The 17,598-nt window shown below is 38.6% G+C and overlaps 1 protein-coding gene and 1 long non-coding RNA gene across 4 annotated transcripts in view; one reads left to right on the top strand and one right to left on the bottom strand.

The window, feature by feature from the left end:
* The window catches only part of LOC135794484 (uncharacterized), a 45,702-nt gene extending 42,966 nt beyond the window's left edge, over nucleotides 1-2,736 (top strand). Inside the window, exons 2-3 of the long non-coding RNA XR_010548901.1 lie at nucleotides 1,372-1,550; nucleotides 1,700-2,736. This is a non-coding gene — a long non-coding RNA (uncharacterized lncRNA). The remainder of the gene's footprint in view (nucleotides 1-1,371; nucleotides 1,551-1,699) is intronic.
* ckn (CRK like proto-oncogene, adaptor protein) overlaps nucleotides 1-17,598 on the bottom strand; it is a 121,949-nt gene that overhangs the window by 18,266 nt on the left and 86,085 nt on the right. The window contains exon 2 of one of the 3 annotated variants that reach the window (XM_065305788.1): nucleotides 5,877-6,067. The exons of the other annotated variants lie outside the window; for them this stretch is intronic. Coding sequence (XP_065161860.1) covers nucleotides 5,877-5,895 — 19 coding nt within the window. The 5' untranslated portion in view covers nucleotides 5,896-6,067. The remainder of the gene's footprint in view (nucleotides 1-5,876; nucleotides 6,068-17,598) is intronic. 3 annotated transcript variants of the gene reach the window in all.

Genomic DNA, 17,598 nt, shown 5'->3' with positions numbered 1-17,598 from the left:
GTGCTGTGTCTTGTGTTTTTTGCATTAAACCTACGTTGGATTAAATTTTGGACAATTATCAGCGATAGTCTGACAGTACATTATTCATAATTATATTTTATGTTAATTACGAACTCACATATCTAATTTCCCATTAACGCCTCTCCTATTTAAATAGTTAGATACATAATTTCAAAAGTTAGTTGACTTAAATTTCTAACTGCGGCGAGGTTTCTCGCAATTGCTAGAATGTGCATTAAAAAGGAAATTTGTAATAAACATAATTGTAGCAGTATTCTCAAAGCCAGTGCAAAGAGCACGATTCTAAGATAAATCTTAATTAGACTCAATTTTAAATTGCGTACAATGTAAGTAAATTAAATTCACTTTTTGCGACGTCCGCAGCATTATAAAATATACAAAACAGAAAGTGGTAATGAAATAGAAACTTAAAACTAGGTTAATATTGTTCATTAATATTAATATCCCACAATAAAGTAATAAAATCATCATAAATGCGAACAATTAAGCAAAGAAATGCACTTGGAAATGAACTGCAAATGGACTCGAAGTCGTTATTAAAATTGCGCTTATCTGAAAGAGGCTTTAAAGTTAACAATTTCTGCAGAACGCAATGCACTCTGGTTGGTGCTTATCCGTTTCAATTTTCATTCGAGTTTAATATTACGCTTTTGTGGCTGATTCATGCTTGAAATGCGTTAAACCAAGTTCAATTCAATTGATTCTAGTTTAAAACAATAGAAGCTAGTCTAGCTTGAATTTCAGAAATGTCATAAATAAAACAGGTTTAAATTGTTTAATTAGAGAATTGGCCATAAACTGAAACGCCTTTTACCTAAGTTGATGTGGTTGCTATAAATCGAACAATTGTGTTCGGAACTAAAACCGCCACAAAATAAAAAAGGTAATTAATCAGACACAACACATTCCAACGAATATTCAATAAATTGAGATTCTGCTGGCTGAGATCAGCAAGTGTGACACATTGGATTGAATCATTTTTCTAAAAATTTCTGATGACTGTGAAGTCCAAATGCTGGTAAACAAAATGCTTTATAATAACCAGTAAATAAATATTGTGTAATGCTTTGCAACAAGTGATCAAAGTTTAAAACAATCACTATAAATAGAAGTTATGAAATAAATTGCATCAACACATACAGAAAAGTATAGAAAACTCATGAAAAAGACCGAAATGTCATAACATATTTGGATTTATATCAGAATGACATTTGAAATCGCGACTTTCGGCCAGCGGAGCTGAAAGCAAAAGGGTAACTCCCATTGCAAACCAAACTGATACATTTGTTATGGAAACATTAAACATTCTAAATGTAAATGACGCATAATAGAAATTTTCTCCTTTTACAGAAATTTCCTCGACGCGAAGAGCAAATATTATGCAGCACGACGCAAATGAACTCCACGTTATCTCGAACGTGTTTTACATGACATTCTTGTCAGCCATCAAATTAACTCGTGCAGCTCGTAACTTCGTAACCATTGCGTCTGCGAAGCACAACTAGCAGTCGGTATAAACGGACTCAAAGGTAAAAAAATAAATAAATAAATCAAAAGACGAAAAAGAAAACAATAAAAGATTGAACAGTAAACGAACAGTATAAGAGAAGAATCTTGCGGGACTCGTTTGGACTTCATACAGCTATCAAAAAAATAGAAATTCGAAAATAAATTACAGGTGGAATAACAGCGTCTTCCTGTGAACCTATTACCAGAAGAATGGGTAAGAAAATGAAACGAAATGAAAAGAAGTCACCGCTTGTCAAGTTACGAAGTTAAGCGAAGCTGAAACGTCCGCGTAAAAATCGTGCCTCAAATGTTAATAATTTTACGTGCAATGGTTTCACGTTGAGTCAGTCATTCCAAACAAGGATGCACTCGACTGCAGTAGGAGATACATGCAAATAATGAAGACGCACCAGACCGGGAATGTCAAGAAACTGAAAACAATTTCAGCAAGACTAAACCAACTAATTGCATTTGAGTGTACAAACTTCGTTTGATAAACTTTACAAGACATTTAACACATTCTACGCTAATATTTCTGAGATATTTTTATATAATACTAATATTTTTCTCAATTTCAGCAAGCTAGTTGTAATCAAATCAAGAAGAATTCGTCGCTGTCGCATTAGACAATAAAACACAAAACACGTGCGACTGTGGTTTGGGTGTACTCACTTTTTTTAAAAATTTTATATCATATATATTCACATAACTTACACATAATTCACACACGCACACACTACGTATAGCATACAAAGGCTGTTCTTGACGAGTTCACAAAAGTATTGTGTGTGCATCCGATGTGCACGCCTGCTGTGCTTGCCGATCGGCTCGTGAACGTGGGCACGACGACGAAACAAAGTCGACGCGATGTGTATATGGAGGACTGCAGGAGTGCAACGCGCCCGACGCCAGCGAACCGGCGACTGGAGAACTCAACGTCGAATTAACCAGTCGGGCCCCGGCCCCAGTCTGGCCTGACCTGGTGTAGAGCACACGAGCAATGACGTCGAAGTTGAAGGTGTAACATTAAAATCGATGTCGTATGATTTCATACGTACGCAAATAAACGAAGGTTAATTAGCTTCTTTATGTGCCTTTTGTACATCCAAACGTATTTACCTGCCCTAACCTCAAATGTATTTCTATCCTGACCATCCTGTAGATGGCTTAATAAGTGTAATGTTAGTTATTCTAATTAATCCCAACCTTCACTCATCATCATCACATCTTTTACATTAACGCGATGCTGATTATCATTTGTCATTATATTCGTGGATAATGAGACGTCACGATTTCATGCATCTTGTTGCGCACTCCCGTCATCAGGGTTGTCAACAGGAAATCATTAATGCGTGTACTAGCTTGGCGCTGGCATAATATTCGTCCTTTTGCTATCATTACATCTCGAGCATGTCGTGCGCAAAGAAATCTCAAATCTCACAGCAAAATGCAAGTGGACGTTTGTTTTCGATGCCTTAATACTTCAATTTACTTAATGTGCTTTATTTGAGTCTCAGTGCACAGTGCACACTGCATGTGTGTGGTAATAAAGCCACGAAGACGATTTGCCCTCTAAGAAAACCGAAAGCTTTTAGCTTTTTTTAGCAGCGCAAACACGTAATCGTTGTGGCATGTCACTGATGTCGCAATATGTATATAAATACATAAATACGGAAATGATAGAGGTTTGCTATTCATGGGAATCGGACGTAACGGGTCGAAGGAAGACGTGGACATCAGTTAAGTTTATGTTCCGAACAAAATAGAAGGAAATCTATTTCTGATATTATCCAAGATGACGCATCGGTTTTATTATAATACTTATCTTAGGCCATATGCAAAATAATTGACTTAATACATATTCTTCAAATTCAAAAGTTATAAGAGTTCCTGTAAATTTTAAAAAAGTTCGTTGATGGTATCATTTATTAGATTTATGATGAAATTGCGTTGTCATAGCTAAAATATATAAAATCCCGATTAATAAATAAAATCCATAACGTCCGTTCATCCACTTTCTGACATTTTTGAAAATTTGTAGCATTATTTTTACTCGTAAATGCTAATGGTAAATAAAGCTGAATAAAAGGGAAAAGGTCAAAGCTCTTGACTAGATTTTTTGATGCCCTACCCGTGTCAACAAAGTAGGGTCGCTCGTTTTATTATACAGAATGTGGTGAAATGTTAATTACTATATAAAATGTTTATGATCTAAGTAAATCAATACGGACAACCTAAAATTTCATAATTCCCCAGTAACACTAACTGCAAAACGGAAAAACAGGTTGGTAACCTTTTTTAAATATTAAATGCGTTACTCATAATTGTATTGTAATTTAACATCGTTATACAAGCTACACGAAATCTACATGTATCTGTATGTTCCTCATATTTACTTTTTACACGACATGAACCAAAATGCAAATGTTTGAAGTAGCTTATATGAAATATACACCATAATAAGATGAGAGACAAACATGGCCAATAGCAGTTACCCAAGAAGAGATAATAAGCACAAATAAAGTTTTAAAAGTATCAACGTTAAATTTCCAAGAAAATCTGATTTAAGCATTAAATAAAATATCGTTGTTGACAACTTTTTATCCAAGTCAGTTACTTCTGAGGAAACTTCTCCATCATCCACAAACTTATTAAATTGTTCTACTGCTTATCATCGTATTTGCTTTCAATGAATTATCACATCCAATAAATAAAACAATAAGCTACGATAAACGAGTTATTTCTTCCCCTTAGTTCATAATGCATTTTTTGTGAAGACACATCCTTTCATCAGCCACAAAGAAAAACCAAAGTTTTCAGTCGGAATTATATCTATGCTCACAGATTGGTTTGTATGAAATATGCGATAACAAAACCGAGTTTATTATGTGATTGTTATTCGGTTAATGCAAATTGAATTTTCAACTTTCTTCAGCGGATATTTCCATTTTGAAAGTGTGAATTTTGTAAGCTACAAATTGCATTTCAATGTTCGAAGTTGTTTATTCTAAGGGTACGAAATACAACTGGTAGACAGGCGAAAATAATACTAAGAAAACAAATAAGATTTAAATATATAGTATTTTTTCTTCGGCGAAGAAGAGCAAATTAAAGTTTCCAGCCCGTCATTTAATGCGTGCAATCATTTAAAACGAAATCGAAACTTCCGAAGGATTTATCGCCTCAATCTGAGAAACGCAGACTCCCCGACCTCTATTAGCACAGAAGTACAAAAAGCTCGGACGCTCGAAGAACTTTTAGAATTATATAATATTTCTTAAACCCACGGCATCTAGTGTTTCATTAAAAAGTCTAAAGTTTCCGGAAATTTATAGCCATTCTTATGTACACAGATTCACTTAGAGCCGAAGTCGAGTAAAGCTCTTGTCTGTTAGCGATGGCGGCAGGCGTCGCGTTTGGTGCGCATGAAAGAAAGGACTCCGGGAAGAAAAGGACTCCGAGGACGGACGGCAAATTGAATTAAGAGCGTGAAAATGGAATGCGCCATGCTCCACGACCGCGCGTCCGTGGAATATCAAATAGAGGAGGATCCCGGTGATGAGGAGGCGGCGAGGAAGAAACTTGCGAGAAAAGCGAATTCCGAAGGGTTATATTCGTGCGTGTGCGGCCAATGAAGGCAAATAATAATAATAAAAGAAATAACTTTTTTAATATGGAACATTTGTCAGAATTTCATTTTTGCTAGCGCCGGCGGAAAATGTATGTAAAAGTTTGATTTGAAATGCTGGCACTTGCGAGTAAATCTCAGGGAAGAGCGAGTACTTCCGGTGCACGTCGTGTTGCATTTAGTATGCCGGAATTACGAACATACATAGAAGGAATACCAAATGAAGCTGTTTGACTTTCGAAACTTTTCGCATGCGCCTCTTCCCGCGCACAAATGTTTCCACTGTTACATTTTAGTCTGTATTCTCCTCTTTAATATCCAACTGGAAAATAACGTCCTACAATAACATGTTCGGAGTATTGACGGATATATGTCCAAAGTTAAACAAATTATTCACGAGTTTAAGATTTCGGCTTGAACGCACAGTGGAACTGTGCTTTCCGGAATCCTAAATAAATAACATCGAGCGTGTATTTTCACACAAAATATATGAATGTGTATATTTAAGGACTTTGTGAACAAACGGCTTGGCAGCAAATCATGCCTTGAATTGAATCCGTACGTCTCCCATTTGACATGCAAGTAGGTGTACTCCGCTTTCCCCAGGAGAGTACGTACCGACGTGGTGCTGGAGTTTGTTTGCACAACATTTTCGCCGCTTTTTACGACGGCCGGGAAAAAATAAAAGAAAGGAAAAAAACGTTAGAAAAGCACTTACTGTTCTTGAGGAATTTCATCCTGCGCGTCTACAGCAAACTTAAGGTTGGCCCACGCGCGCAAAAACAGGCGCACAGGTATGGGGAAATGATTGCCGACGACGGTATGCGCGAAATCAATGTTTCGGCGTCGTCCCTCTAGGCGTCAAATCGATTCGCAAGCCGATGGAAGGGAAGAAGTTGCTTCACTTACCTAAAACAAAAGAAACACGTTAGTGGATATTAAAAAAAATCGCGCCCTTGCTGACATGGGTAAAAGGTACGTAACCCAATTCATGCATTGTCACGAGTAAATTTATTGCATGCGTTGCATAATCATGCAGTGGCTCAGGGCTCTCTTGGCAAGGGCAGAGAACAAAAGAACTCGATAAATAGGTCGCACATGATTTACTAGTGTCTCGCTGCGCGTGAACTTTGAACCAAATGAAGAGGCCAGTTTCTGCCATGTTGTTGGCTCGCACTCTTTCTTTGGCTGCTCTCGGCGGACACTACGGTAGTGCGCTTCACGTGAGACGAGTGAGTGACCCCATTAGCAACCCTTCGCCTGGACGCGTAACTTATTAGACGCGCCTATCGGAAATTGCCAATTAGTCCAACATTTTTGGTGCGGGAAGAACAGTCAAAAGTGTACTGGTGAGACGCTTTTAATGTTACGCACGTCTACACATAACAAACGACGTTACAAATTTTACTTTACTCAATTAATTCGACATTTCGATATATTTCTAAATTTCCGCCCAAGGTATATAAATGTTTAATTAAGTCAACTCGGGAGAATGTAATAATATTCAATTATCACAAACAATACCAGAACCAATTGCTTGATGCGGCAAAGAGCTGAGAATAATGTGCAAAGGCAATAACGAAGTAAGTGCTCGAAAAAGTGCCGTATGAACAAATCAATAAGAGGATGAGAAAACGCTAATCGACGCGGAAAGTGTTAAAGCTGAGGTGGCAAAGTGTGAAATCCAATTTGTGCTGCATCAGATGTGAACGACAAAATGAAGCAGGACTGGGTGCAAACTAAATTAAAATCATTTCTACAAATTGCAGGGGCACGTTTAATTAAATTGATATTTTCATGGTTCCGTACATCCCATTAAAACCAAAATAATCATAAAATAAAGTTAATATATTTCACAGTGGAAATTATGCTTTGATATCAAATATGTGCCACAGTCACATTATCACAATATTACGAATAAAGATTATAATAATTGTGGGATTAAAATTCAATTTTCAGATTTCTTATTACAAACAACAATAATTAATATAATTTATTCTCATTCCGTCTAAGTAAATGCGTTATAATGAAGTATAAACTGGATATTGATTGATACCAATCAGTATTCTTACATTCCTCAATATAGACTAATGAGTTATCATTTATAAAATGCACTCGTAGCACTTTTTTTATTGTTCACACGACCTCGGCCACGGAGCGCGTAAACAGTGAAATAAACAATAAATGTCACCATTAATATAGGCGCAATATACTGGAAAATATGCACGAGTGCTTTTGAAATTGAAAGCAGCCATAATGTTTTAATACTTGCCGATTAAAGGCATATTTTAATTAATGAAAATCAATTATTACTCATTTGCACTTAAATCCACATTCTGTTTAATTAAAACGCTGAATTGCTAAATTGAAGCTATAATTCTAATTATTCGATTTAAATATTTATAACATTCAACAAAGAAACAGCCAAGAATAAATTGCACATGCGTTAACTCTGTAACTTTGCATTATGCAGATGTGTAAACGGTCGTTTTGAATTAGCATCAAACAAATCAAAACGGCAAATCTAATCCACCATAATTTACAAATAAACAAACAATTCAAACAACAGGCAGGTATTACTGTATGCGCCAATTTACACGAGCGTTCCGACATGCTCGACACAACTTCTGTTCATAACGGCCGAGAGATACGACCGGCGGCATCGCATATCTTATGCAATTGTAAATTGCACCTACTATCTAACTCGCGTTATGATCACCTCAACTGCCATTCGTGGCGTCGGTATCAAGGCGTCGTTGTAAAGCTCGTCCGGGCCCATCCCAAGCTTTGCGTAGAAAATATACAGGGTAATTCATAAAATAAAATCAAGAATTTCTTGAATGAATGCCGAATTGAATATATTGAAGACATAAAATGAACAAAATCAATTGACCTATGTTGGTAGTTAACGATTATACCTATAAAACACCCTGTATATACGCATCCGAGGGAACGTTACACCTTTTTGCGCGCTCCCGGCGCGCCGCTTATTACACTTCGGCCCATTCGCATAGTGATACGACATGGGAGTGCAAGATCTGTACAAACTGCGCTCGCCATCGCATGCGAACGAGATAAATATAAATCTGCCACAAACACGCGCGGCCGTACAGGCACTGTGCAGAAATAATGCCGACGCAAGAAAACAGAGGCGACAGCGGAGAGGACATGCAAAAGCGACGAACATTTTGCATCCTCTAGGAGGTGGGTAAGTGAAAGAAGCTTGTTGTACTTACAAATCTACAGGATGTTCAAATAATTGCTTTATAAACACTAAAGAAATTTGCGACCGCCATTTATAATAAATACGAGTATCCTATGCATACAATAAAACTAACAGAACGTTAACTTTATTTTTGTAACACGCAAGTTTATAGTCCTGGAATAAAATTAGGAAATGATATACGAAGTGCACTTGAAAATGGATCTTATGTATTTAGATAGCTCAACATCCGCTATCATAAATATCTTCCAGCGCTGCAAGTTGGCGCACAATCTCAGCATACAACTCGTAACAACACCAACACGCATGACAAACCAGCCATCCCACACCGAGCGCGTCGTGAATGCAATAAATAAACAATTCGCGTTTCATTATTTATAAATATCGTAAATCCGCATCGCAGACGGAAGCGCCTAAAATAGAACTGACTCTATGCCTAGCCCAGAGCTCCCTCCTCACATCCCCGCCACTAGAAGCAATTCAATTTCCTCGTCTTGTTCGCTTCGCTTTTCACTTCGCGGGCTCAATTAAAATCGTTAAGTTGAAAATTATAATTGATGCACTGTGCGCACGGCTTGGTCATGACTTGCTGAAAATTTTAGTTGGCTGCTGTCGCTTTTAACTGACAAACCTGTGGCTAATTTATAAACCAAGATGAAACTCGCCGCGAGATTGTTGCGCGACTTCCTGCACGACTTAACAATTTCGCTAAACAAAGATTCTGCGAGTGTACGCCCGAGTGCACGATTCCTTCTGCTACGTGCCACATTTTTCTTCGCCCGCGCGGGAAAATCGTTAAGGTGCATCTAACGACCCTGGCCTGCCGCCTGCAACTTTCGCAGCGAAACAAGTGTACTGGTAGCTGATAATGCCCGTGATAATGTTGTACAAGTGTACGGTATAAGCTCAAATGCGGCGTAATAGCAACGAGAGTCGCAGGACAAAGGCGCTCTAGCGAATTGATAAAAATCAGCGTGTTCCATTGGCGGCGGTGCGCGCGTTCTGCGGGCAGTAGTAGGAAACTACGAAGACAAGACAAGTCGATTCGTCGCAACTGCTTTATTGTTCTATTCTTGTGTTGTCTTTCCAACTCATAAAGCGTTTTACACAATAATCATCTGATAAATGATAATAATCCACGACTAAAGGTACTATGTGTGTATAGTTGGTTGCCTACAATCGAGCTGTGCGGCACAAAAATGTAGAGCATGCAAATGTGAACACCTACGTACAGAATATTTTAACCTTCCTCCAAGCAAAGTAGCTTTCAAGATCAATGTTACGAGTTATGTGAACGAGTCATGTAATGCCTCAACGTAGAGAATTTCACAATTGGCAGATATTTATGTTTCACACCATTTGTTTGAAATTCTTGAAAACGTGTAAAATGCGTAGATATGTATTGTCATGATGATGAGGGCGATGATGAAAGGAAATGTTTTGGGTTTTCCAGCAAGCCCTCCCATTCCATTTCCGCATATTTGGCCATCCATCCAGTTTACAATCCCACTACACCATCATGCACACATCTATTAGTCGAAACCGGTTTCGTGTCCGTTTTGCTATTTGTTGTATACGCACTCGGTGGTATCTATCCCATTTGAGTTTTACGGGCGAATGGTTTAGCAAAACGGCCTTTTGGCGCGCGTGTTGTGAATTATGAGCTTCCACTACACCGCAGGAGCCGCTTGAAAAGCCGGAAACGGCGGAGTTACAGGAACATCGAGAACAACATGCCGCACAACGAATGCGATTAATATAGGCAACACTACATACTGCGTGTATACTAGAAAAGCAGCCACGTCACCTTTAATAATCTAATATATTCCGAGAAAGAGAAAATCTTGAAAAAAGTTCAACAGGGATCGCTCATTTTATATCGCTCTCCCGGAAACGAAACAACAATGTCGACTCCCCTCAGCAAACTCCAGAAAGAGCCACACAATGGCGGATATAACGTCGTCGTCCAGAGTTATCACCGTTTGTCCTTGTCGACCTTATTCGTCTTTCACGGTGAGCAATTTTTGTTATTCCGCAAAATTTTTGACTTTTTGTTCGCTCAGTGTTCCAGAAAGAAGTGTAACCAAGTGGGCAATCATAGCGTAAAATCCCAAAAAGACTGTGTCCCGCTTTATTTTCCAAGGAGTAAGTTATCTTGGATATTGCTGCTCAACGAGCTGGATAACTTCGTACACTTTTAATTGTAACAAATTTTTGCGAGCCAGAAAAAATTTCCTCCCATACAAAAGAGATGAAGATTCCGTCGGCATAAGTTAAGTGACACCCGAATCGTATGACAAGATGAGATGAAATTCCAGAGTGTACAATCTTTGCGAATCGACGAAGTTAATGGCAGTCATGAAGACTTCGCGTTTAAATTTCACTTTTTTTTTAGTATTAATGCTGAACGTGCGATTGCCACACGCAATAACAACCAGATCACATCCGAAAATGGTGCAACGCCCGGAAACAACGGAAATCTGAGACAAGCGTAAGTTGGTTTCCATTTCTACCCTCGTTGCATCAATACTCCACCCGCCCCGCATGCGAGAAATAAATAAGAAGACGTGAAACAAAAAGAAAACCTCATTACCTTCGTTGATTTCTTTTGTTATTCGAGAAATGTATTGGGGACCGAGGTGGGAGTTTCGGCCCCGACGCGTAAAAACGTAAAACGAGACGCGCAAGTGAGTGGCGTGGACGAGGCATTTCGAGTTGTAAAAAGGCGAATGAAATAAATTGAAAAAGTTTTATAAATCACTAGTGTACTCAGCAGCCTGTATTGTTGAGGGAAAATGCGCGAGAATGGAAAGGTTACGACGTGTACAGAGAGCAACGAGCCACGCGCTCTCGGTGTGTCGATAAATCACCGCTTAGCAACAAACTTAATAAAACAAGAACAATTTTTGGGCTCGAGTTGATTTGATTTGCGCAACGCCGAATACACAGCCGCTTTTTATATTAAATTCGTGGGCAATGAAATTCAGGAGCTGCGTAATAAATGGCGAAAAATAGAGGATACAAAATAACAACCGAGATGTAATTTACTCGGATTTAACACTTAAATTTCAATCAAGTATAAATCTTTTCTCAAATATATGCCAGTGTCGTGCGGATAATAATTTGCAATCAAATGTAATAATTAATTTGCAATTTTATAATAAAAACTAAAAAAAAAACTCAAATAAATATACGTCTAATAAGATACTAGTCTACTAGTTTCAAATAATTCTAATAATAATATTTTATCATATTATGCAAATACCATACGCGTTTCTCTACAAACAAGTAGGTAATTAACAACGATTAGCTAATAAACTTTTTCTGTAAACTGCACGTGCAAATATTAACAGGATAATTAGATACAAAGAAGCAGGTCATGGAGGTTCTGTGTGGATTTTTATTTGAGGCGCAAATTAAATTACGTTCAATTTGCCAATATTTTTCACGAAGAGTGAAAGTGAAACCAATCATGCTGATATGAAAGGAGTCACTCAAGCGCTTATTCGTGCTAATCCGCTAACATTTATTAATTATTATTTTTTCTAAATAGAGAAATATGTTACGATAAAATGTTAATTATCCATTAAATCTCCTGATACGCATTGCTGAGCCTTGTAAATTTATGTCGAAAGAAATGCAAATTTGTTCCGATCGATTCTATGAAATTAATGACCAAAATCTAAATCTAAATCGACAGACATTAATAATTCGGTGTGATAATTTATTTCGAGTCTAAGTGGTATCGAGTCATGAAATAAATGCAGCTTAGGAAGGTAAAATAGGCGCGCTTACATAATTAACAAATTAGATTAGCGTCGGCGAAGAGCATCGAACGACCAGCGCTTGATTGTTTATGAAAAACATGGAGTCCATCAAGCTGAAGCTTTTAACGTGTCACAAATGTCACGCTTATTGATTTCGTTAAGTCTGACTTGCGCGCACTCGCTTATTATAACTCTGTGAACGTCCGAAGAAATTATCGTCGTTTGGGACGCTCGGCGCAATGCTAATGACTTTGAAACTGTAGGCCTGCGGGCATAGGGAAGAAGTCAGTCAAAAGGAGCAGTTCGTTAAGACGGCATTACTTAATGACGCCCACGATTAGCTAAATGAAGAAAACAAGGTGTGTAACGTAACGAAGCAACCAGTCACAGCGTTTCTTTTTTCGTTCGACTCGAACACGTCCCTTAATTATTTTAATTCAAGCCAAAATACTTAATTAGGTATAATTTGCGTGTTATGGGGTGGTATTTATATACAGAAGAAATAAATTTTGTGACATCTTATATATTTCATTAAAATTCTAGTTGGCGACGAGTAGATAATTTAAAATTGTGATGATATCGACCGAAAACAAAACTCGCTGCAATGGCGAACGCATCGGAACGCACAGCAGGCAAACCTGCGTAGAAATGCCCCACGAGAGAAGAGCGAGGACGACGCTCGGGGGAGCCGGAAATAAATTATCCCAAAGGTACAAAAGGGATAGGTTTGGCCGCCATACATTTTCCACGTATTTCCCCAACACCCTTACGCGGCCATAGCTTTTCCCGCAAAAGTCCCATTGTATTTTCGGTTACAGCTTTTGAATGCACCCGATGAAGGGGAGCGAACGAAAAAGAGCGGAGCGCATTGAATGTTTGCAACAGTAGAAGACTCGCTATCGAAACTGCAGGGACGTTTGGAAAAGGATATCCTTTCCGTTGTCATTACGGTGCAAAAGGAGAAACTAAGTTATCACCTAAACCCTCTAACCCTCGGCACACTGGCAAAGATTAAATTTATAGACTTAAATAATCAAAAAGATTTACCTAATTTATACAAAAATATTAAATTAACAGAAACAGGGAAGGTTAATCAAATTTAATTCGAAATACAACAAAATGCAAATATTTTAACTAAAAATTCGTCTCCTATCCGATTAGGCAAAAAAGCAAACGCACTCACAAAATATACGCTCAAAACCACTGATAGTTTAAGGCTGTAAGATCCTAGAGAGGGTAGCACGAAAGGACCCGCAGATGTATATCCCATTGGCGCACATGCGTGCACCCCCGCTACCGTAAACCGTCATAAAACGCAAAAGATCGCGAGATCTTACAGCGGGCTTTCAGATTCCTTAGCATGCGCAGTCCTTTGCAGATAAGACCCAACTAGGATATTTTATTCATATGCGTGCGGTCGTCCGGAATGTGCCTAAATAAGCAGAAATAGTAATGATAATGATGAATATAACGAAAAAAAAGCCCCAGTTCCACTTTAAACCCACGAAATAAGCCAGAAACAGGCACACACTACGTAAAACATGAAAAATAATGTTTAGAGATAACAAGAATTTACTTCCATCCAGTTAGAGGGAAATGTTATATGTTGTAGGCCCAGCATACTTAAAAAATGTGCCTTTTTCGGTGGCTTGGTGGAGAAAAAATAAACAGACGAAAAACGTAATACGTTAACACAATCAAGATTTTATTAAATTACAAGTAGACATGACACAACACCGGAGAGTTTCATATTTCGGACGTGTTTTCCAAGGTGATATGCAAATTGAATTTATCTTCATAAATTACTGTCTCTTGTGGCAATTTGTGGATTCAAGCAATTTCTATGACAATTACTTTGTGGGAAAAAAAAAACAATGAGAATAGTCGACTCTTCTATTCTAAAGGATACATTCGAAGAGTTTTTCTTTTGATCATCAACAGCTCTTGAAGTCTTGAGGCGTTCTCGCTATACTACGCATTGTTATTGCATCGTGGTTGCGGTAGCTTGCGGATTTAACAAGAATACAAGAAAGGTGCAGCCGCAAACGTGCGCTGGATAAGCTCAAAGCTTTCCGGTTTATTCTGGCGCGGTGCAATGTAAGGACGAAGTAAGTATAAGACCCTTGAGGCAAACCCGTGTAAAAAGAAACGGGCGCTAGGAAGAAGAAATTTATCGATTTATCGAGTAGCAATGATACCTTAGAGCAAAAAAAACTTAGAACTAAACAGAAGCTGACAACAAAGTGGAAAGTTAAAGTAAGTTTAGACCGGGGTCCAGCCTCTTTGATTTCTATACGTCTGCATAAAGATATAGAATGACAAAGTAAATACGGTTTGGAGTTTCGGGGTCTGATTGAGTTATTTTTGTAAATTTTACGTGCATATAGCTTTGAAAAATATTGCCAACATATGCCCGGTCTTTCACGGTCCGTTTCCCGTCTGCTCACTTCCACCCGCTTTTTGCCATCACGGTGGCAATGCAGCTTGAAGAAGCGAAACATCTGCTTCTAATGATCCACATATGAATATAGCTCAACTTTTCTATATAGCCATACAATAAACCCGTATTTTTCGATCGAGTGTCACGGGACATAACTCTGGTTCGCGTTTGCATTTATGTCACGCACGCGCTGCTGTTCCGCATCCCAGAGGCTGAAATTATTAGATTAAGCTGTGCGTTGTAGTATATCCACAATACAAGAGCGACATGGGCAATAACAACAAACGGCGACATCGTTATCGACGTCAGTCAACGATAACAAACGTCCCGAGCCGTCTGCCTGTGCTCTCCCGGGCTAAATGTTATTGGCAAATATTTAATGCGTGTCATTATAATTATGTGCTTGGCGTGGTTACCCTCTGGATGTATTTGCGGAATGTGTTTTGCTTTGCGTACCCACATTTGATATGAAGTACGCACCGTCGCGCACAAGTTTAATATCGGTCTAAAACTGATAGGGCTATCAAGTTTCGTACGTTTGGATAAAGTTATGGGCGAACCAAAATTCCAATTTGCAAACAAGCCTGCATAAATCAACGATATTTCAACTGAAAGTATCTTCAAACTTGGGCATAAACCCCCGAAATAGAATTTCGGATGAGAGTTTATTGTCTTTTTTCTAATTGAGAAACGAAAAAAACGATAATAAAATAAAAACTCCAAAACTCAATCACGTATAACCAAATAAAATTCCCCAGCGATTATTTAAGCATAAGCCAATCGACGATATACAGGTTTATAGTAACGAATAAAACAGACGCTTCGCCCCGGAAAACCCCCAGGGGTCTTTGTAACTAGACGGGTCCACGTGCATCGTAAACCAAACTAAACCGAATCAAACGAATTGAATCAATCGCGTTTAATTTGCTTTCGAGCACACACAGCCGATCACAACAACAATCATTCGAAAATCCAATCGCAAGTAAATCAACGAAATTAACTTCAAAAATACTTCAAATGAAATAACGTATTTGTCGGTTTTATATTTACACTTTACAGAACTGGTGCACACGAGTGCATTGCTGTTGCACTTGTTGATTGAGTTTTCCGGAACACACTGTATAAAGCGGGGGAGCCACCCCTCAGTGTTCTCACTCTTCGGCGTAAACAAAATGAACCGGTGCGAACTGCGCGACCTTTCCCCTCTCTAAAATAGAGAATAATTAAAACGCCCACGGGCACTCGATCCCATTTCGCTTCGTGCTCGTATATTGGCAGGATACGCAGGATGCGTGCGTGGAGGGCTCGTGCGCTTCAAGTTTATTAAAGCCAAAATATGGTTTATTGCTATGCGAGGTGCAAATTTGAATTCAATGTGCGGACGTATCGAGCATCATGCAAAACAAATTTTAGAATAGAACCCCAGAAAAAAGTGCGTGTTTTGTATTTTGTAGTATTTCCGGAAATGCAGTCTTTCTAATTGACTATTGGGCTTTTTTGCACCAGGTGCGCGTGTGAGCACGTACCATATGCCTCTGGGCAAGAGAAAACAAAAACGTTTTCCACTGCGTTGCGGGCCCCGAATTTCAAACGTATGCATTATGCCTTTGTTGCGGTGTATACGTACGTGCGACGCGTCCCCCATCAACAATGCGTTTGTGCTGCTGCGTTTAGTCTGAACCTATTATGGCACAGGGGGAAATGCATTTTGTTGTCGCCGTTGGATTTCGACTTTGGTACGAGCTTTTGAGTTTCCGCCTTAACGCGCGTCTGCAGCACGCTGCACGTTGTCAGCATGGGCACAAGCATACGCAGGCACACGTCGTAGGCGTATTAATGCAAATTGGTTATTTATAGGATCGCGCGCGCGCCCGCGCTAGGCACATGCACCTTAAATTATCGAGGCGAGCGTCTGTTGTTATCGCGCCGGCACATTATTGCTTCAAGAAAGCAAAACTGCGGTGAGATTCAAGTGGTGCTCATTCGCCAAAAGAGCGCTTGGCTTGGTTGCAGTCGCGTTGAAGTGGCATTAATCATTTTTATTTTCTGGTAACAAGCCTCGGCATGCTGTGGGACTGAAATCATGTGCGTATACGTTAATTCATGTGGCTGTGGTTATTGTACAGCATTTTGCAAGTCGTTAAGAAGACAATATAATGAACGCCTTGAATGTATGCTGCACTTTTCTTAGTCACAAGCCGATCATTTTACATACTGATTTGCTATTTTAGAAGAACTATATTTCTTTTATTTTTGAAAGGTGCAACATAAAAAAATGTTAAAAATTTAAAATAAATGTGGCAAAATTCTTGTAATAATAATCGAATTATAATATAATAGAATTTTAATTTTCTTGTGCAGAATATTCTTCTTTTATTGATGAAAAATAAAAATAATAAGAGCTGAATGCCTCACCGCCAAAAACGCACATATCGAATGGATTAATATCAGACGGAAAAAAGCAATAATTCATTTCGGGAACGGCACACCACCGCCTTGTCATGTGCATTGGCGTGGCATGCCCGGCGCAAGTTAAACCAAAGACACGCCGAAAGCAACGAACAAAAACAAAGCTTTTCGCCCGATGCAAATGTATGGCGTTGATTAATTAGTCGCAAATTAATTTGCATAGATGATACATTAAGTTTGCGTTTTATATTTTGTCTGCACATTCATTAGTGAATTAAATTTGCATTGGGCGTACAATTTCACAGAACTAACCGACAAACTCTCTTCTACACGCTAAAATTACATTTTCCTAAAAACACGCATTTCCAATACACGAAATAAAACTTATTTACTGAGATTTTAGTTTGAAAGTCGCATCTCGTCCACGATGCATAAGTTAAATTAAAATATTACGTCACGCTTTCCGACGTTACAACTTAACTTTGTAAACTCCGTACAAACTTATCTCGAATACTTTCCCTTCTTCCTCATCCCCAAACTTTCACTTCGCTATTCCATTTTCCATTACTCCACCATCATTTGGCTTTGCTCGGCGTGTTTC

This window comes from Atheta coriaria, unplaced genomic scaffold (genome assembly GCF_025399875.1).
Source record: "Atheta coriaria isolate IRGN ID8LTWV9N9 unplaced genomic scaffold, Caltech_Dcor_3.1 hic_scaffold_6_pilon, whole genome shotgun sequence".
NCBI lineage: Eukaryota > Metazoa > Arthropoda > Insecta > Coleoptera > Staphylinidae > Dalotia > Dalotia coriaria.
The sequence above is the reverse complement of the archived record's forward strand: the minus strand, read 5'-3'. Positions and strand labels throughout refer to the sequence as shown.